Source organism: Myiozetetes cayanensis, unplaced genomic scaffold (genome assembly GCF_022539395.1).
Source record: "Myiozetetes cayanensis isolate MyiCay16 unplaced genomic scaffold, myiCay2020 scf1, whole genome shotgun sequence".
Taxonomy (NCBI): domain Eukaryota; kingdom Metazoa; phylum Chordata; class Aves; order Passeriformes; family Tyrannidae; genus Myiozetetes; species Myiozetetes cayanensis.
The window spans coordinates 99,001,231-99,022,848 of NW_026086604.1; the positions used below are offsets into that span (position 1 = coordinate 99,001,231).

At 40.3% G+C, this 21,618-nt stretch overlaps 2 protein-coding genes across 12 annotated transcripts in view; one reads left to right on the top strand and one right to left on the bottom strand.

The window, feature by feature from the left end:
- Positions 1–21,618, bottom strand: part of EGFR (epidermal growth factor receptor) — a 1,326,436-nt gene that overhangs the window by 798,319 nt on the left and 506,499 nt on the right. The window lies entirely within an intron of this gene.
- The window catches only part of HECW1 (HECT, C2 and WW domain containing E3 ubiquitin protein ligase 1), a 255,066-nt gene that overhangs the window by 192,702 nt on the left and 40,746 nt on the right, over positions 1–21,618 (top strand). For all 11 annotated transcript variants that reach the window (XR_007630633.1, XM_050330117.1, XM_050330094.1 and 8 more), the window contains 9 exons: positions 2,811–2,941; positions 5,513–5,634; positions 8,484–8,669; positions 9,281–9,415; positions 14,673–14,778; positions 14,987–15,083; positions 17,120–17,203; positions 18,220–18,329; positions 20,522–20,642. Coding sequence is in view for 10 of the 11 variants with exons in the window: in XM_050330117.1 (XP_050186074.1) it covers positions 2,811–2,941; positions 5,513–5,634; positions 8,484–8,669; positions 9,281–9,415; positions 14,673–14,778; positions 14,987–15,083; positions 17,120–17,203; positions 18,220–18,329; positions 20,522–20,642 (1,092 nt within the window). In the remaining variant the exon portion in view is untranslated. The remainder of the gene's footprint in view (positions 1–2,810; positions 2,942–5,512; positions 5,635–8,483; positions 8,670–9,280; positions 9,416–14,672; positions 14,779–14,986; positions 15,084–17,119; positions 17,204–18,219; positions 18,330–20,521; positions 20,643–21,618) is intronic.

The window sequence follows — 21,618 nt, forward strand, 5'->3', positions numbered from 1 at the left end:
CCCTTTTCCCTTTGTTGCGTGTGGGTGTTGTAAAACTCCTCCAGTACTGGAATGGAAAGTTCATTCAATTGCCTGCAGTCAAGTGAATAAAACTGTAGAATGTAGGTCTAAAACAGGGGGTTTAAAACTGCAGTAAATTCATGCTGTTGCAAAACCTGCTATCAGAATTTCCTTGTAAAGATGAATGTTTTCTTAAACTATCAAAATATATGTTAAATGTAGCTTCAAATGACTTTGAGTACTGTAGGGGGACACATAGTATTGTGAAAGTTTGGCATAAATCTATTAAAACTTTGATTAATTTTTTAAATTATCTCCAGGTCTTCTGCCTAAGATTAAGTTGCAGTGAGCTACTGGAAATTATGTCTTTTGAGATATCAAAAAGCCAAATCCTAACTGCTTATCCTTAATGATCCTGTGTCCCCTTGAGGAACTAACTTCAAATTTGGAATAATATGTGCATTAACAAATAAAGAGAGAAAAAGTAATTAAAATATGCAAGTCCAAACTTGAGCTGAGGAAAGAGAAAAGAGTATAAGTCAGAAAAATGAAAGACAAACAATGCTGAATCAGATTAAATGCAGCCAGTAAAGCCATTCCCTTCAAATACATATGGCGATGCTATCCATAAAGAGGGATTAAAAATATTGGGGTGAAGTAAAAGCTAATTAAGATAGCTAATTAAATAATTAAGATAACCTGTTTTTTTTATTTTTGCTTTTCTTTCTGATTCTGGTTCTCTCTTACTCTTTCTCCTTATGATTTCTCCTCCCCTCCCCTCCCCTCCCCTCTATATAAAATATAAAATATAAAATATATATAAGACAAATTTTTAGCTTGTCAGTAGAACCAAAGAAAACATATTCACTCATTCATCTGTGAGTATGAGTGAACTAATTAATGAGAATTGGCTTTCTGTAGTGTGAATTCAAAACACTACAGTATATTTGTTCCTGATCTGGTAAAGTGTTTAGGATTGAGCACATGCCTAAAACCATGATCAGTTCCACTGACAACAACTAATATGGCAATTAACTCCTTGATTAAAATGGAAATGACATTATAGTTTTTGAAGATATTCACATAGAATCATAGAATCATAGAATCATAGAATCATAGAATAGATTGGGTTGGAAAAGACCTCCAAGATCATCAAGTCCAACCCCTGATCCAACTTTAATTACTATATCATGGTACTAAGGGCCATGTCCAATCTCTTTTTAAAAACTTCCAGGGATGGTGAATCCACCACCTCTCTGGGCAGGCCATTCCAATGCCTGATCACCCTCTCTGTAAAGAATTTCTTCCTAACATCTAACCTAAACTTCCCCTGGCAGAGTTTGAGCCCATGTCTCCTTGTCCTGTTGTTGGTTGCCTGGGAGAAGAGACCAACCCCCACCTGGCTATAACTTCCCTTCAGGTAGTTGAAGAGAGTGATGAGGTCACCTCTAAACCTTCTCTTCTCTAGACTAAACAATCCCAGCTCCCTCAGCCTCTCCTCATAGGACTTGTGCTCAAGTCCCTTCACCAGCCTGGTTGCTCTTCTCTGGACCTGCTCCAGCACCTCAATATCCTTCCTGAACTGAGGGGCCCAGAGCTGAACACAATACTCAAGGTGCGGCCTCACCAACGCAGAGAACAGGGGAAGGATCCCTTTCCCTGCTCCTGCTGGCCACACTGTTCTTGATGCAGGCCAGGATGCCATTGGCCTTCTTGGCCACCTGGGCACACTGCTGGCTCATGTTCAGCTTCCTGTCAATCAGCACCCCCAGGTCCCTTTCCACCTGGCTGCTCTCCAACCACTCTGTGCCCAGCCTGTAGCGCTGCAGGGGTTGTTGTGGCCAAAGTGCAGGACCCGGCACTTGACCTTGTTGAACTTCATCCCATTGGAGTCAGCCCATCTCTCCAGTCTATCCAGGTCCCTCTGCAGAGCCCTCCTGCCTTCTGGTAGATTGACACTCCCTCCCAACTTGGTGTCATCAGCAAATTTGTTTCTATTCAGAATTTTTTTGGTCACCATTCTCACTGTTGTTTGCTTTCCTATATTGTTTCCCCTTCCTTGTTTTACAGCTAGTCACCACCAGTGCCCAATCCCACTGATTTCCAAAAATGGACATAACACTTTCATCTTTACACTGTTCACTTAGCTATCACATTACAACCTATTCTACTTTTTTGTGGCTATCATATCAATTAAATTGTGGCTCTTTGAGGTCACAACACCTACTAGTTTACATTCCATTGCCTGTCAAAATGGAAGTGTTCACAACTGCAGTCCATGCGGCATCATAATAAATACTTTGTGAACACTCTTAATAGCTTTTGCCTTTTTAGGGTGGAGCATGTGCATCCAATAATTTAATAAGAAAGACTGAAGGGTACTCAGTGCGTCACAGGTTTGATCCTTACTTCATTGGTTATGCTTCCATAAGACTGAATGAGAGGAGGAACCATCATCCACTTGCTGTTTCAGGTTCCAGGTGTCCAGATGTTTGAAAGGGAAGCCTAGTAGAAGCAACCTGTATCCAAAGCATCTGTTTAAATTTAACCTTCGAGTATTCCTGGCTTTTCGCTATCTGTAGCTCTTTGTTAGTCACTGCAAAATGCCATGTTTGCAGAGCAGTGATCGGCCCAAGTGTGAGCAGCTGCATCAGCTGAAGGAGAAGAGTCAGGTGTGCTCTTACTCTGCTGGATGCTGAAGACAGAAGTGTTGGAATCCTTCAGAAACAGTGCTGATTGTTAAGGCAGAAAGCACCAGAGAGCTCTTCTGTTAACTAAAGTGTGTTGTTCCTTTCTATGAATATATCTAGATACCAAAACATCCAGCGAACAATCGCAACAGAGCGGACTGACGATGATGCTGTGGTAAACAACAGGGTGGAGAGAGTTCCCACTGGAGGAGGAAGTGACTCTGAGGCAGAGCCTTCTCAGCCAAGCTCAGGTATGGGGGGGAAAAGCTTCTGAGTGGCGTGTTCAGTGCCATTCAGTTCTGGGGAAATCTCCATTTCCAGGGGAGACAGGAATTTCATCATACCAGGTTGCAAAAATTAATTTTAAAAAAAAATGACTTAGACTTGAAGCAACAACAGTTTTTAGACCTGAAGCTACAGGTATAAAGCTAGGTACAAAGGTCCTCTGTTCTTTTTTAACAACTACTAGAGAGACAAAACATTTTTACCTTGGTAAAGGGCTATTTGAAATTAAAATGGAAAAGGCATCTGGTTTTTATTCACCTAGTAGTTGTAAAAATGGTGCTGTCTTATTTTTGCTGCAGTGTGATTTTTAGCTTGGGGCATTGCAGTTCTCTCTAGGCCTGACTTCTGCACTGCCACATTTGCTTATGTGATTGCACCTGCAGTGGCCCTGGCATAAAGTATGAAATACTTGTGGTTTTTAAAGCTGCAATTTTGTGATAGTTATGAACGGATCTAAGTGTGGGCTGTGGACTGAAGGAGGCACAGCTGTCTTTTTGCTCATCTCTAATTTATGTGACAGGACCCCATACTGATCTGCCTGAAAAATAGCCTGGTTTCTTGTCCTTGTCATTTACAGACAGAATGGTTCTTTCCTCTGTCTCGTTAGATGACCAGACAAGAATGAGCGTCTCTACCGAGAAATGGAGAATGTCTACCCAAGGCAGGATGGGATGGCAGGGGTCTCTTCTGCTCTTTTTGGTGGTAGTCAGACTCATGCTTTCTTAAAATATTTGGGGAACCATAGTCTAAGTGTTTGCTTCAGGTAAGAAACATCAGCAATCAGACTAGTGCTCACTATGCAACTCAAGGCCATGCAAAAATAACTCTGCTTTGTTGAGAACTTGCACCACCAGCACGATTAATTGGTTCTCTTCCTCTGGATTATTCTTACTTCTACCTAACTTTGTGTTCTATATTGTCTGCCACAAGTAAATCTGACTTCTTGCTACCTTTTTGCCATGCCTCTCTAAATAGCACTGAGAAAGGGAAAGAGCCAACACAATGTCTGCTTGAATTTTCTTAGTTTTCCATGTTGAATAGGAAAAGTTACACAGAGAAATAATAAATGTTTTTTAACAAGTTTAGAAAAATACTCAAATTTGTTTGTTTTCCTGATCCGTTAGATGTTTTTAACTTGAAAATAAATTTTGACAACGATGTTTAACATTAGATACTCAAAGCTTCCTTGCAATCTTTTATGTTGCAATTTATGGGAGACTTTTACGTACACTGGACTGTATAAGGAGATCTCAGCTCTCTCTGTTAGAAGCTGAAGTGGAAATGAGGTACACATTGTATTTTTAGTATTTATAGGTAATGTAGCCATTACTTGTAATATGTATAGTCATTTACCATCATAGCAAACATAATAAAATAGTAATTTAATAGGAGTTGCTACCAGTAAGTATTTAGTTTAGTTCATTATGTAACATTCACTCTTTTGTTTTAAACCCAAAGAGTTAATGGGTACAATAAATGTTATCATAACTTATTAGGAAATGGTTTTTGCTATAGATAATTGCTTTGGTTTTAGGAGAAAATGTCAATATTGTATAAAATGGCAAGAATTAAAAGGTCATGGATGATGTAAACACACTGAGGAAAAAAAAGCTGCAGTATGATACATTTGCTATTTGTCTTTTAATTTAAATGAAAAATGACAGAAGGAATACAGTTTAGGCACACTAATCCAGATTCTAAGCCAGTATAAATGAATTTAACTCCAGCAATGGATACAGTCTGCAGCTTTAAGTGGATAAAAATAGTACAATGTGTCCAGGAGGAAGGAAACAAAAAAGCTATAATTAATAAGAAAACAAATGGGAATCTATCTTTATTCTATTAATGATGTCTGCATCCAATTTCCTTGGACTGCAAATAAAATTTGACTTTATTTGAAAATACCAGAGCACCCAAGACATAAGTCCATGGTAGGAAACATTTTTCTGGTGGTTGTAGAAGGTCAGGAGTTTCTGCCTCTACAGAGTTACATTCTCAAAATCTCAGTTCTGATCCTGTGCTTCATTACTTTATACGGATTAAAAATAATCCTATTGTGTCTTGTTTTGTTTTCTTTACCATACAAGTCCCCAGAACCATGGACTTGCCAAAAATAATGCAATTAAAGAGCAATGATGGACTGGGAGATCAGATCTCTCTAAAATCAACCATGGGGGGAACCAGTATGGACCTGGGTGACAATGCTGAACCAAACCACGAGCTGGTAAAAATTGCTGAGGTCACATCATATTTAGAGACAGAAACAGATGTGACACAGAGTTTCATAACCTGTGTCACAGGTTCATAACCAGCTCAGAAAACTGTCCAGCCCCTTCACTGCTGTGGTGAACACTGTCAGTTTGCCAGCAGGCTTGTCTTGGGAGTGCCAAGAAGGTAGGTGCATCAGGCAGGTGGTGATTTTTTTTATGCTGTCACTTTCGCAGCTGTTCATTAAAGGTTAAATAGTAGACTGTGCTTCCCACTACATTAATAATATTTTGTGGCTTTTTTTTTTTAATTTTTTTTTTTTTGTCCAGAGATTAGGAGAGAAGGTTCCCTTTCTCCTGTGAATTCTCAAAAAATCACCTTGCTGCTGCAGTCTCCAGCTGTGAAGTTCATCACCAATCCTGAGTTCTTCACTGTGCTGCATGCAAACTATGTGAGTAATGATGATTTGCTCTCTCAAACTACTGATTTCTGAGTCCAAATGCCGTGCCCCAGGCCTTTGGGGAGAGTGCTTAGTGAATTTGAATTATGTGGCATGGGGCTCAGCTGTCCTTTCTCAGCACCAGAGCAGGCTGGGGACACTACAGACAGGCTGCTCCAACAAGACTCTTACTGGGATTCTGCCTCACACAAGAAATTCCATGGAAGAGAGAAGCTCATTAATGTTATCCTCTCAGAAATAAGCAGGAACCCTTGGTTTCAGTTTGTTTGATCCTGTTGTCTGTTGCTGAGGTTGTTGCCTTTTGAGCCCACCATCCTGAGAAGTCTTTCTCAGATACCACCAAGTCTCAGGGAATTAGAGGGGAAAGAAATACCGCATGCAGTTTGCATTCCCAAAAATCAGGCAGGCATAATGGAGTAAAAGAAATACTGACTTGAGTTAGTGAGGCTATTTTGGAAAAAAACACAAATAAAAATGAATTTTCAAAATTAAAATATCTTTTTTTTTTTTTTCATTAATACAGTAAAACTATACATTTTCTCACAAACCTATTGTGGAGTGGAAAAAAATGTAATATTAGAAGGAAGCAGATAGGGGAGTCCTATAAGGAGAGGAAGTCCTACTTTGCCAAATTTTGAATGTAGTTCAGCTAGGTATCTACACGTGATTTTGTGAATATTTGGAAAATCGTTCATTTCTGGAGAGCAATGACCTTTCTTTCTGAAAGGAAAAGAAAGTAAAACACTTGGAGAGTCACCTCAGCACAGGTTTTTAGCAAACTGCAGACATCAGGTTTTGGCTGTGGCACCTGGTGGATTGAAGCCAGGTGTCCATCTCCAAGCATCTGCCAGACATTATTGCCCATGAAACCCTACCGAGGAAGGGGATATATTACCTCATCTGGCATTACATGAACTAAGTTATGGAGTGCAGACAATTTCATACATTGACAGGATGATATATGATGATTTATATTTGAGAGCAGTGTAATTTTCAGTCAGTATAGCTATTTGAAAAATGAGGAACTGATTCCATAGTTGTGTAAGGAGCAGTCACAACAGATTAAATCTCAATTTTATTTCTCACTGAAATAAAAAAAAAGCCAAAAGAGGCCTTCAGTTTGAGCTTATAAACTTGCCTCTAATATGAGAACTAGAATTGAAACATCTGTCAAGTGGTCATACAGATTCCACTTATGCAGAAATAATGGCTCACATAACTTTTGGCTTAACACAAGTGTAATATTTTAACCACAAGCCCCTATTAAAATTTCAAGATATTAATTATGCCAATGAGGTTGGGATTGGAAAATATTATCTGGCAGTTAGAATTAGAAAGGGAAAGGCACTTATTTTTCGGATGTTATATTTCTTTGGAGAGATAAAACTACATTACACTCTTTGGTTCCCTAATGCAGCTAAGAGATACTCAAGAAAATCATTGATCATATGTTAGATCAAAATACAACTTTTGTTATAGAGTATGCTGGGATCTTAACAGTGTGCGACCATGAAGCTTTCCTGGGTTATAAGCAGGTCATATCTTCAGGGCAGAGATCATATCTCTGTGATTTCGTAACCTTTACCAACCCTTGCCATAAATAGGGACCCTGTGCTACAGGGAGTGTTCTCAGTGGTGCCACCACAATAAATCCTTACATAATAAAGATAACACTTGTAAATTTTTGTATTGCATTATAATGGTTAAAGTGCATTAAAAGGACACAGAAATTGAGAATTCAAAGCTGTTGGGTCAGATTTTCTCGACAGATTCTCTGGACATATTCCAGGTCTGCACGCTGGGGCTCACTTCACTGGAGATGTGAGACCTACAGTGATCCTTTATTGCTCTAATGAGTATTTCAATCCTTTGGGCTGACCAGCAAACCAAGGCACTCATTTTCTTTTTAGTGAAAGGCTCAGGAAGGTTGCGGATTTTTGTGACTTCCTTAGTCTACCTTGAGGAGCTTTTTCCCTGAAGTAAAAGATTCCAAGAGTGGCCTGCGGATGTGCCTTTATATTGTCACCAGAAGCATTATTTTGTGGCACTCCATCATTGAATATACCGTGGCAACAAATATAGTTCACTTTAGCCCCTCTTCTGCAATCAGATCGGCACTAACTCACTTGAACTGCATCAGGGCACGTTCCTCTGCGAGGTGCATTTAATGCCCATTGTGAGATACAGCTTGCTGCCTGAGGGGTGGCCTTCATCTGACTCATGGAAATGTCTCCATCTGACATGCTTCGTAGTCATCACAGAAACAAACATTCAGTTACATGAAACAATTCACGTCTTCCAAAAATAGACAATTAGAAGTGTCTGTTCTTGTCCTGTGGCTATGTAGGGACCGCAGGCAGCAAGCTTTGGTGTAGGCATTTGCACTGCAGTCCTCTTGAGTTCATGAATCCTATCACATGTATCTTGATTTCAATTATAGTATAAATACATGTTCACAGCTGTCTTTGCATTTCTCTGGCACCATCCAGGCATACAAGCAGTGTTTGTGTTGACCAATAAAAGTAATGAAATGGGCAGAACTACAGGCATCTTGAGTATGTGATGTTTCAGCTGACTGGCTTTTTGAAGTGCATTAGAAAGGTAGTTCATGCACAAGCTAACTGTGGACCATGTGGGGAATGTTTCACTTTACAGATTGTATTTCTTAATTCTACGTGTTCATGTAAAGTAGTCATTCAAATCAAAACCATGAGATGAAAATGTTTCTAGATTCCAGCAGGATTTGTTTCCATTCGTTGGGCATATGTCCCATGAAATAACCAAATATGTTGTTTTTCCATCAGAACTGGTTTTCCTCACTTCTGTTTTTCATCTCATAGAGTGCCTATCGGGTCTTCACTAACAGTACCTGCTTGAAGCATATGATTCTGAAGATTCGTAGAGATGCTCGTAATTTTGAGCGGTATCAGCACAACAGAGACCTGGTAAATTTTATCAACATGTTTGCTGATACTCGACTGGAGCTTCCTCGTGGCTGGGAGATAAAAACTGACCAGCAGGGCAAGGTAAGGGTGCCAACAAAACCCATGACTTGTTTAACGCACCACATCAGGCTACGTGATTAATAAAGGTTCCTTCCTTCTTGACTCAAAATTGGTGATGGTTTGGTTTAAACAACACAAGCAGCAAGCAGAGTTATTTTAGAAGCAGAAAAAAGAGCTTCAAGAACAAATATTTAAAAGTATTTCTAGCTTTCTGCAGAATATCATGGCATAGCCAAGGCAGCACTGGACTGGCAAAACAGTTTGAGCCAGAGTAGATCTGTTGTGCATGCAAAATTTGACTCAGTGTCTCTGTGTCCACTGAAACTTTGCTGAGTGACTTCTGCGACCGCCAAATAGGCTAAAGCACCATTTCCCAATACTATTATTCTCTTCTGTCTTTTTTACACTATGGCCATTACACATGATTTTGACCTACACAGCTTCAGGTATTTTCCAAGAACTATTCCAGCTTTGAGTAAGACAGTCCTTTTGTTTGCAGGTATCTTCCACGGACTGTACTTAACCAAGGTATTTCTGACACAATTGCCAGTGGTTTTCACGTCACGTTCCCACAGTACCATCACACTGTTGGCCCTCTTCTTATAAAAGAACATTGTTCCTTTGTGTTTCAGTCTTTCTTCGTTGACCACAATAGCCGTGCTACCACCTTCATAGATCCCAGGATTCCGCTGCAGAATGGTCGTCTCCCCAATCACCTAACTCACAGGCAACATCTTCAGCGACTTCGTAGCTACAGCGCTGGAGAGGTAACTGTGCCAGTATCAATCCAGGAACTTTTGACAGCAGTCTTCTGTAGAACTAAAAGCACTTCTTATATTTGGAAAGCATTGAAACAGATTGTCTTGTGAATTTTTGTCTTGTAAAGACAATAAGTGATTTTTTTTTTTTCGTTTCTGAAGGGTTTATTTTAGAGCTTGTTGGTAACGAAGGTTTGCACTGTGATGGCTTCCAGAATAAAATAATAAGCAGTAAAACTTGACTGAAGTAAAATGATGAAAAATAGATTTTAGAAGAAGAATCCATATATGACATTCTGGTCTTGCTTTGAGTAATTTGCTATTTTTGTAGCCTGATACTTCAGCAGCCTCATATGTTTCTTCATTCCCCACTGGGACACTGTACTTTGAAATGATATACTCCCTAGCAGCAGTGTAGTAATGTGTGTTGAGGTTTGCTTCCCTAGCTTTCAGTCACATTAAGCATCTTTCCTGTGTTTCATGGGAATGACTTTTATCACTGAGGGCCATGGACACAATTGAAAGATGCATAAATACTGTGTTGTGTATTGTGAATTTAAGGAGGAAAAAGTACCAGCAATCAGATTCTTCATATAGCAAATCCATACAATTGAAGATCTCTAGAGATTAGTGCTGAATAGGAGTAGAGATAAATTATGGCGAAAGGATCTTCCTCTTCCAGAAAAATACCCAGAGGAATGCTTGTGCAATTAATTTATTGCGGCAGGACCTGTCTGACACCTCTCATTGCCAGCTGGGGTTGGGATCAGGAGCTGACTAGGGTGCAAGGTCAGTTCTTCAGGGTCAAAGGCAGACCAGGCATGAGTAGCTTGTGCATGCTTTCTCCATCTTGGGTGAATATGGAAACATATTTTCTGAAGATAGGAGTGTATCAGTGGATCTGTTTCAGTCATATCTTCCCAACAGTTTAGCAGCTTCCCTCTGCCAACAGCCTGCAGTTTAGTGTTACTGTTGTGGTTGAATTACTGGCATGACTGTGATAGCCACCTGCAGGATGGTTCACATTTGGGCACATGCTTGCCTGGGGCTTGGTTACAAATTCACCGTGCCAGGAGACGGAAACACCACCGAACAACTCAGATGACCTAGCTCAAAAAATACACTTGGTTCTGCAAGCACTGGCAAGGCTGACAAAGATCAATTTTCAATAAACCCAAAATATCAAGTACAGGGAAGGGAGTCAAAAGTATTTACTTCTTATGAGTAATGATTCTCTGGGGAAATTATAAACTGTTCATTGAGGCCACTGATTTGGCACAATCAGCCAATGAAACAGGGCTTTCTGTCTCAGGAGCTGTCTGGGATGGCACTGTCACCTCACAGTCTCAGTGGCCCAGGTCCCACAGTGCACCCTTGCTGTAGTCAGTAGTTTCCCCTTTGGAAGCATCTGCTGCTCCACCAGAAGGACTCCCATTGATATCCAAGGACTTTGGATTGATACCTAAAAGCCTGCCACTTACAAAGGAAAAGTGCAACCCTTTACAATTCAAGCCATTTATTAAGAGCCTCATGTTCTATGCCATTTCCTCCAAGTGCATTTGGATATTCTTTTGTCCTATAAATCATGTCTGTAGAGTCACACTTGGGGTTTTGTCCTGGCCATGTGTCAGCTATCTGCAGGCCTGCTGGTTTCTTTGCTGAGCAGATGGTGTGGCCTCTGGAATCTGTCGCCAGGATGGTATGAAGGACTGTGAAAGACAACCAGCAGTTTTCTGCGTTATGTACAGATGTCAAATGAGCCTGAAGGAGAACAGAATAGTGAAGCTTGTGGGTGCCAGAGAGGGTATAAAAAAGAACCAGGGTAATGAAATAAAGGACCTCTGCAAAAACTTCTGTGTAGATTACTGATACAAAGAGCATGATATGTAAATTTGACAAAAATACTAGAGATTCTTTAGTAAGCATTTCTTTAAGGTATCAATGTTTTACAGGAAAAAGGTGGTTGATGCTACTCTTGGTTTTTGGAAGAAAAGTTCAGGTAGCTGTAGTGGCCACCAGTAACTAAAAGAAGATAGATCACTGAGTGATTCATTTCCTTCTGCCACTGCTATAAACAGAACAGGTCAGAATTGCTTTCCATTCCCTCTAAGGGACTTTCCATCTGCAGTGAAAATCAACATACATGATTACAGGGTAGATATTATAAAGACAGAAAGAAGAAATAAGCAGGCATCTGCAGTGGAGAGGCAAGACTTGATGGTTAGCAAGATAAGCAGAGGAGGTATTTGAATATAGCAGTATACAAATCTTACTGACCCGAACCACAACAGGCAAGTAACAGGATTCAATCAGGCAAGGACCTCTCAAATCCAGCAGTGATATAAAACCCAGGAAAGAGTGTTATATCTTGAAAGGCTCCTGTGATAGTTTGGACTCTCCACTCTGGTTGCAACATCCCAGTATCAATTTCACAGCTGTTAAACCCTAACATAAATCTATAAGGTTACTTTGCACTAGACGAATCCTGTCACTAAATCATTAGAGGGGCCACCCTTTTTTTTTTTTTTGATTGGAGAATAATGTGTTAATAGAAAGTAAGTCATTCAATTAGAAAGTCAAAATAGATAAGGCGATTGAATTGGAGCAATCAATTGTACCTTATTAGCTTAAAGATTGGAAAGAGAAGTGTTAGCAAAATGAAAGTTAATTAGACAGCTCTGAATTTTCCTGTTGTGTTGCCAGAGAAAAATTGTTAAGAGGTGTAAATGTGTAAAGAGCAAACACAGCATTAACAATGCCTAAGCATGGTGATGAAGAGAAGCACCACAGAGAGTACATTTTATTATACTGAGATGGGCACAGAACTGGCTTCTTACAACCTAGCTTTAACTTCTTACAACCTGGCTTTAGCTGTTAAACCAGAACTGGGAAAAAGGGAGTGAAGGTTTCTTTTCAAGGGCACTAGACACGTTTCCTTTCAGAATTCTTGCTTTAGGAGAAATATATCCAGGCACTGGAAAGTTAGCCAAAAGAAAAAAGTATACATCAGCTGACATGAGCAAGGGGAGGAACTAGGCCCAGACTGGGCAAAAGTACCATACAGTTCCCAGCTGATGAGCAAATACCAACTGGTGCTAATTTTTGTGGCAGGTGTGTGTTTAACTCCTCCGTTACTCCTCCCTTTCCCCGTTTCTATCTTCTGGTCAGTAAATCCAGAATCCCTTGTGTAGCAACAAGGGCACAGGATTTGTCTTTGTAAAGGATGAGTCAGAGATCACCCTTAAAAGCAGGCTGTACACCCATGCAAATCTCTTCTACAGGGACCTGAGGAAGAGGCATCCTCACCTATCTCCAGAGCTCCCTGGTAGTGAAGAAGCTGAGCACAGCACAGTGCCTTAGGACCGTCCCACACAACCTCACTAGTACAGCTGATCACAGGCCAGCGTGTGATTCTGACTGCCCTGCCCACAGACAGCCCAAGAAAATGCTGCTGCCAGAAGGGCTTCATGCCCACTGTGGCAATGAATCATAGGGCACCTCTTGGACCCAAGCTTCCTCTTCCTTCCACAGCATGGAGTGAGTCACAATGCTTGTCACGGGGGAGGGTCACAGGGCGAAAGCTACCTAAGCCTGAGCTGAACTTGAAGTGTCCATGGGGGTGTGAGAGGGACACAAGGGCAGAAGATGGGTACAAGTGAAATCATAACTGAATGATGGAGCAAAGCATTGGCCATGCACTTTCACGGCAGTTTTGTGTTTTAAGTTACAGTATGTTTAATTAGAATTGTTAAGATTGTTCACTGTTTAACCTGTGTATTGATACGGATCAAGTGCATTGACTGGTATCTTGTTACATATAAACATTTTATGCTTTATAGGTTTCAAAAGGCAACTTGGCAGTCACATTTAGCTCCTTGGTTTTCATTTATATCCAGTTGGAAGACCTGGCATTTGGCCGTACTGTTGAAAATGGGTTGGCACCATTCTCTTGGATGCAGAACTAAGCATTTAAATTATTGGAGTAGGGGCAATTTCTTTCTGAAGTGGTTGCCAAGTACTACAATTTGTGCAGTGAGAAAGGAGCAGCTATTAGCCCAGTAGAGTGGCAATTGGAATTCCTAATGCATCTTGTCCTGATACAGGCTGTACTTACACTGCAGTGACAGGAAAAGTGGGGAATGTCTTTAAAGTGAAAGAGGGTAGATTTAGAGCAGGTGTTAGGAAAAAATGCTTTACTATAAGGGTAGTGAGACACTGGAACAGGTTGCCCAGAGAAGTTGTGGATGTGCCATCCCTGGAAGTTCTTAAGACTGGGTTGGAGGGAGCCTGAGCAATCTGGTCTAGAGAAAGATGTCCCTGCCCATACCAGAGGGGTTGGAATTAGTTAATCTTTAAAGTCCCTTCCAGCTCGGGCCATTCTATCATTCTTCTGTTGGTCATGTTCTGGAGGAAGACTGGAGGCAGATGGGTTCCCCACAGTTTGCACAAGTCCCCAAAGAGTTACCCAGGAATGCCTTACTGAAGATTGCCAGACCTCACTGTTTGGCTTTTAATATTCTCACCTAATATCCCCAAAACGTGTTTACCCACCTTTCAGTGTATCTGCCTTCCTGCTTCCCTTCACTAGATAGCAGGTTTAGAACAGTGGCTTTCTTTAGGTACCTCAATTAAGGGGCAGTGATAAATTTCCTTCTTCCTATTCCTTTTATCAACTCTTTTCAGTGCGTACAATTCGAATTCTATTTCTGGTTGTGCATGTTAGGCAACCTGCTTTGGGAATGATACAGCCTTTTTCTGCCCTGTGATCTACATAGATATAACTTCCTCATGTTATTTCCAGTACTGAATTTCCCTTCAACAATGCTGAATGAACATGTTGCAGTGTTGTGGGTTTCTTCTCTTTTCAAATTAACATGGCTGTAAAAACCTTGAAGTAAATGCAATTATGCTAGAACAGGAGACTGTATGATATTACAGAGATTTTATTTTCATTGAACCAGAGAACTCCATCACTGCAATACCTTAATTATCTTGCATTTAATTCTGGATTCTGGTGCCTTCAGTGCAACATCAAAGAGGTGGGATAGGTGTGGGTAACAGTGCACCTCTATTTGGAAGCACAGGATTACTTAGCTTTTTTAAGTTGGCTGTAGTATAAAGCTGTAATTTTTGTGCCTGCTTTCTGTCCTCCAGTCAGCATCATGGACCATTCTGAAACTCACAGAAGATAAGAAACCTTTTAACTGACTGATGTGCTACCAGTGGTCAATTTTGATCATTCCTTTCCTTTCCTCTGATGTTGTAGGCCTCTGAAGTCTCTCGAAACAGAGGAGTCACCCTGTTGGCCAGACCAGGCAATAGTCTCGTAACAGCTATTCGAAACCAGCACCATCACGAGGCATTACCTCTGGGTAAGCCAAGTTTCTCTTTTCTTCTGAAAGCAGTGATCACAAAAGTGCTTTTTAGAACTTCTCATCAACCACACACACAGTACTTGATGTTGACCTATGCCTCACTGGCAGCGAGGTCAGTGTGCCCCTGCAGAGTAATGGTGATGTGACCAGGCCCCCTTGAAGGTAAATAAAGCCTCGGGTTTGTTTTTTTTTTTTCCTTTTCCAGCTTACAATGACAAGATTGTTGCATTTTTACGCCAACCCAACATTTTTGAGATGCTGCAGGAGCGTCAGCCCAGCTTGGCCAGAAACCATGCACTCAGGTACCACTTTTTTTCCAGGCTGCTGAAACCAAGTTCCAGGAAATATTTCTTGTAGTGGGGAAAACCAAATTCTAGTAGCTGTGGTACAAAAGATGAACTTGGGCTCCATATGGAACTGTCACCGTTAAAGAGTAGGTGTGGACCACCGGGATCCATGTAGTTACTATAGTTATTTTCCACAGACATTCAAGAAGTAAGAAGAACCAAAATAACTAAAGGCAAACAGTGGCATATCTAATCTCTATTCTAAGTATTACTGAATAGCAGAAATTCTGTCCTCACCTCCAGTTATCAGTTTGCTTTTCAGAAGATAAAATTATAATTATGTTTGGATGGAAGTCAGCAGCAAAACTCCAGTAACTGCATCGGAACCAGGGATTTTACTTCATGGTTGGATTTAAACCCATATCATGGGCATAGTCACCCTAGATTTTATAAATAAAAAGGAGCATTATTATGAAGTGGATTGTACTCCTGTCTTTAATCTTTTTCACTTGACTTAATGGTAGTCCTTTCCAAAGTAGTTAAATTGTATCTTTCTTTTTCTTATACCTGTTCCTTTCATATTAGATTTTTTCAAAAATGAAGAAAACAGAACCAATTGCCAGTACGATTTAAACTCATTCCAATTCCAAAATTTGAATTAATTGTTTTGGCCAAGAACTTTAGCTGGTGTTTATCAGTCTCAGCAATGCCAGTATGCACCAGCTAAGAGTTTGACCAAGAGCCTAGTTTGTACTGTGCAGTAAGAAGCACAGCTGCAGGATTGCTGAAGGAGGGAAGGAGGAGCAAGGAAAGGACCTTCAGGTTTCTGTAGTGCAGGAAGTTCTGCTGGTAGCCTTACTGACACATTGCTTACCTGTGAGGGCCAGACAAAGAGTCCTTTGGGTGTAAGGATTAGACTTCCTTCCTGGAGGAATTGATACATTCAAATAAAATGAGAGAGACAGAATGAAAAATGCACTCAGTATGTAAGACATACATTTCTGTAACTGAGAATTTTTTATCTTCACCATCAAATTATTCCAGACTATTTTTTTTTTTGCTCAACTGTAGTTTGAATTCTCATTTCCCAGAGAACAGATGATGCTTTTATCTCCTTCTGAGCAGAGAAAAAAATTGACTAGTGATAAGGACTAGACAGCTTAGCCAGTGTGTAATGAGATTTGTAACAGGATATTGAGCCCTTTGCCTCCAGGTCACTGCTTATGATTATACTTTGGGTCAGGAGTGATCCCAATCTACTGTCTAATGCTCATACAGCAGGTATTTACCAAACTCCTAGGAAGCAAATGCCCATCTTTTACAGAGCTTGATTCTGCAACACATTGCAGACCCCACCCAGCAAGGTACTAAAGCACATCCTTGTCTTGAGGTAGAATATTTTTACTTGATACTAGAACAAATACATTTGGGCACTGCAATGCTTTAGAAACACACTGACAGACTGGGGTGTAGATATGTATCTTCCATGATCCTAATATGCTGATAGGGTCCTATCCTCTGTTTCCCACTCCTTATTAGCAAAATGTATAATTGTACACGTGTAACATATGTTTACACTGTATAATCTCTGTGTGATCAATTCATATCAAGTATATGTTAGAGAGTTATTTGCCAGATAAAACTGATGGAAGGAAAGGAAGTGATATTATTGGAAATTCTGTTAACAAAAGGTGGTATGTTAGTTGTGGACTTAAACAGAAAATCTGCTGTTGGTGACCTGAGTTATACACATGAACTTGGAGGACTAAGATTAATTCTGTTTTCTAAAATACAGAACAAAATCTCTCGCTTTTGCATCAGTGAACTGAATGATAGGAATAGAGTTTGGGGTTTTTTTGCAATTTTATGTTAATAAGATTAGAAAATGAATCAGGCGTATAAGATGTTTGCCCTTTTTGTAAGGAGATAAACAGGCAATGGCAAAATAGCAAAGCGCAACAACTCTGTGCGTAATTCATGCCATGATAATGGCATGGGTTTTTTCTGTTTCTTCTTTTCTTTCTTCTCAGTAATATCACTTCTGTTTACAGGGAGAAGATCCATTACATTCGGACAGAGGGTACACATGGGCTTGAAAAATTGTCCTGTGATGCAGATTTAGTAATTCTGCTGAGGTAATCAATTTGATCAATAGCATGATGTCCCTACTTACAGTACCAGAGAAGCTATTTGGCTCTTTCTCAGCATAACTGAAAAGATTTTGTTAAATCAAGTCATACTGATAGCCATCCAGAATAATTCAACCACAGTATATCTGCCAATTTATACTTCCTGGTAGGCAGCATCCATCAGTACAGTAAACTCCATCCCAGTCAGCTCAGTCAGTATAGCTGTTACCATCAGGTAGCAGATAAAATAGAAAATAGAATCAGGTCAAAGTGTTTCCTTTTAATGGAAGAAAAATCTTGTTTCTTTTTTTAAAAAGAAAAAGAAAAGGGGAAAAAAGCCCTTGTCTTTCTCAGTACAATAATGTAGCTGCTTGTGAAATTCCTAGTTTTACTGCAGCAGTGCTGCCCACACATGCATGAAATCTCAGGGTACAGTGAGCATTGGCTGGGTAATGTAGATAAGGCTTCAGTTTTTATTGGAACCAGAGAACTTGGTCTTTAGGTCCTAGCTACTTTTCCTCAGCACAGATAAGGACTTATTTCATTGTTTTGGTCTTAGATGGAAAATGTTGCATAAACCAGGTGGTTGTTGCATGCAGTAATAGCACTGCTTAATGCTAGAAGTTTACAACTTATTCCCATCAACTTGATTTGACTGGTTGAAGCGCTGAGCTGTATGAAAGTGTACGACCCAAGAAAAACAGCCTGGGAGACAGATGTGTGTATCTTTACTTCTCACTGCTAATGTGTTGGAGGTGCTCCTGTTTAGTACATAGCCTCACATCTTTGCTCTCTGTCAGTAGGCTGAGCCACTGTTAGCACAAAACATCTAATAACGTTCCCATTGTTCTTCATTACTGGTGACTGGGCCTTATTTGGGAAACCTGTGGGTTTTTTGAATCCATGAGTTCAGAGATGCACACAAAGTTATGACACAGTGGACTTGCAACATTCTGCATATTTACATTCCTTCATGTGATGGATGTGAACCAAAATCTCTCCCTATGACTTTCCCCATGCAGCCTTTTTGAAGAGGATATCATGTCCTACATACCGCTGCAGGCTGCCTTCCATCCTGGTTACAGTTTCTCTCCTCGCTGCTCACCCTGTTCATCACCCCAAAATTCCCCAGGTAAGGAGGTTGGGAAATAAAGACAAAATCTTGCATTTGTGGTATTTCTCCTAATAAATAACAAGGGGCAGATTCAGAGCCAGTATCAGCTGTCAGCTTGCTAATTCCAGGGTCCATTCCAAATATGACCCAGCTGCTTTTTTTGTTGGATCAGTTACCAGTGCTCCTACGTATCTGTTGAAATGTTAGTGGTAGATGAAACACCGGATCAGAAATTGTCCATATCAGACAAGGTGTTTTCCTGCTTTTGATGTAGTTGGAAAGGATTAGGATAAGAGAATGGTGTAGTCCAAGCATAACTCATTGACATGGAAGCACATTCATATTATGTGACAGGAGCATAGAGCATCTTCCAAATTAAAGGTGTATTGTGATACTTCAGTACCCTTGTAAAGTTCAGTCCCCTCTGCTCAGTGTTACAAGAACTTCTCTTCTTCCCAAGGCACGTCCGTTTTAGGACCTGGCGGGATCATCTTCTAGTCTGACCTCCCGTGTTGAGCCCATTAACTTAGGTTTGACGGAAACATATTTTCCATAAAGACATGCTGTCTGAGAAGGTTATTTCCAACTGTGCTATGTCTCTGTAGTTACTGTTTATGCTATAGAAATTTGAGGAGCTAATGTCTCCCTTTTGCAAAAGATATACAGCCCCCAGCACGGTCTCACTGCACAGAAGTGTCCAGTGGCCATTTTGAGAGAATCAACAGAAATGTGATCTGAAGAAATCCATTTTTGACTGGGCTTTGAACATTAATTTAAATTATCTGATTTCAAACAAAACTAATGGACAAGAGAAATACGAATCTTGGATGTGGCTGTGGAAAATAAAAAGGTTTTTTGAAGTCAAGAAGTTAAATGCTGAACCCCTGTCTATAGGGGGACAGTGTTCTGTCAGAATGTCTTGTTCATATTGATGAGTTTTACCACCATCGTTAATACATTTCCCCTCCTCTGCATCAGGACGGATCGTAAACAAGTCTCCTACAGGACAAAAATCTTAAGTATTTGGCACAAACATGGCTTGGGAGACTGATAAAAGATCTCCTCTGATCTCTACCTGTTCTTGTGAAAACACTCATTCCTGGCAACATACTGTCTGCTTGCTTTTTTTTTGTCACTGGTTTTAGAGCCCAGAAGAACACCCATTCTCTTATGTCCAGGGGCGGGGTGGGGGTGGGCAGGAATTTTAACAGAAGAAAGAGTTTTCACAAGGGATTCTTTTTTGCGCTGTGTATAAATATGCCTTTCTGTTTTACCAGCAGAGACAGTTAGTAATGTCATTCCATCCTGGCAAGCATGATACATTGGGCTCCCACTAAGTGTGATGATTTTTTTTTTCCTTCCTGTGGAGCTTTTGCTGCCAGATTTCTCGTCAGAGGTCTTGTTCTTATTGTCCTCTCTAGTGAGATAGAGAAATGGGATTTCATGGATCCATTCTTTCACCCTTCATGGCATGACACTTGTTTATACAAAAGGAATTATCAAATACTTTGAGAATGCAGCCTTCAAAACAAAGCAGGTCCCAAACTCCTAAAAAAAATCTGTTGTATGTGTGAATCATAATAGGGAATTTTAGTATTTCTTACTGACAGAAATTCTTCTTGATGCCACAAAGGGGTTTGGTGTTGATAGCTGGAAGTGTTTAATATACAGTCAGATTAACGCAGGGGAAACTCGGTTCCCAGCTTGTCTAGGGTGCTAGGCTCCAGTGAGAAGCACTGCTCTGAGTTCCAGAGGTTTAATCCTTGCAAGTAAGGAGATCACCTATACAATGCAGAGGAGAGAGATCTCTTAAAAGTGAAAAAGGGAAAGAAAACCTAAATGCCGCTGACCATGAGTGACAGTAATGCATGTCAGTCTTTCTCATGCCTTTGTGATCCTTGAATTTCCATTGAGATCAATCACAGTTAAAGGCTGAGGCAACATAAGAGCGCACACAAGGTGAGCTTAACAGTTCTTTTAGTGAAGAAGGTGCAGCCCCTGGAAGTCATTGCAACCACTGAATTATAGGAATTTAGAACTCCATTGATACCAGAACAAAAATAGAACAAAAATAATCCCGAGAACACTGTGTACCTTTAAAAAATTCCTATCACATTTATTAGCCAGTTCTGTCTGGAAACATAAGCTGCATGATTTGGAAAACTGTAAAGCCCCCTACACCTTACAATGCTGTTCATTTTCCCCTCCAGGGCTGCAGAGAGCAAGTGCAAGAGCACCTTCTCCATACAGGAGGGACTTTGAAGCCAAGCTGCGCAATTTCTATCGAAAACTTGAAGCCAAAGGGTATGGGCAAGGTCCAGGTAAAATTAAGTGAGTATTACAACAAATCACTCAAATTGTCTAGGACGGTATTGCTTTGTTTTTTATCATTATTCATTAAGACAGTGATAGGGAATGGAAAAGACACTGGAGACTGCATTTTGTATGTGAACCATTAGGGCAGGATAAGATCTTAGTATGTATGTTCTGCAAAAAAGTGACCTTCAAGAGGCTTTTGTGTGAAAGTTTTATTTCTTATAGATTCAAGTTCTCTCACACTCCCATTTCCTACCTATTTAACAGAGATGTTAAATACCTATGATTTGCTAAGTAGGAGAATCTTCTGTTTAGGCAAATGTCCACGACATATTAGCAACAACTGCATCGTTATAATGATGGAATGACTCTAAATTCTTTGCATCTGCATATCAGTATAACTCAGGACCAGAATATGACCCTGCAAAACTTAGTCTGTACATGCAGGTTTAACTTCGCATCGTTCTTTGTGTCAGTAGCCCTCCTGGATTTGAACTTGAGAGATTTCTGCCTCTCTTCTTGTATTTTGGGGATCTCTGTGATTTGGTTGCGGAGTTTGCATTCTAGACATCTTGTTAGTTGGCTTTTGAGTCTGTACCTACTTGTGCTCAGTCTAGTTATCCAATTTCACCAAAGGACTGTGTGTTTCTAAGGTGTTTCCTGGGCATCTGGTTGAATTTGTGCATCAGGTTGGCTTCCTACCAAATGATATCTGTTGTGAGGAAAAAAAAAGTATGAAGCTCAAGAAATTTATTCCAGGCAAACATCATCATTCAAAATAATCTTAAAGAGTTTAGGAGTCCTAACTGGTGGTTACCCTCTTTGGTGTCCTAATAAGTGGGTCCAAGGCAGACACGAATTATATTTTAGAAGGTCTGCCTTAAAATGTCCATGAACATATGAACAAGAAGGATTTCTTACACAGATGATGTTTAAAAGCACTATTCATTAAGTTGTTTTAGAGCTTGGTAGGAGAGTGAGGGATGTGTTG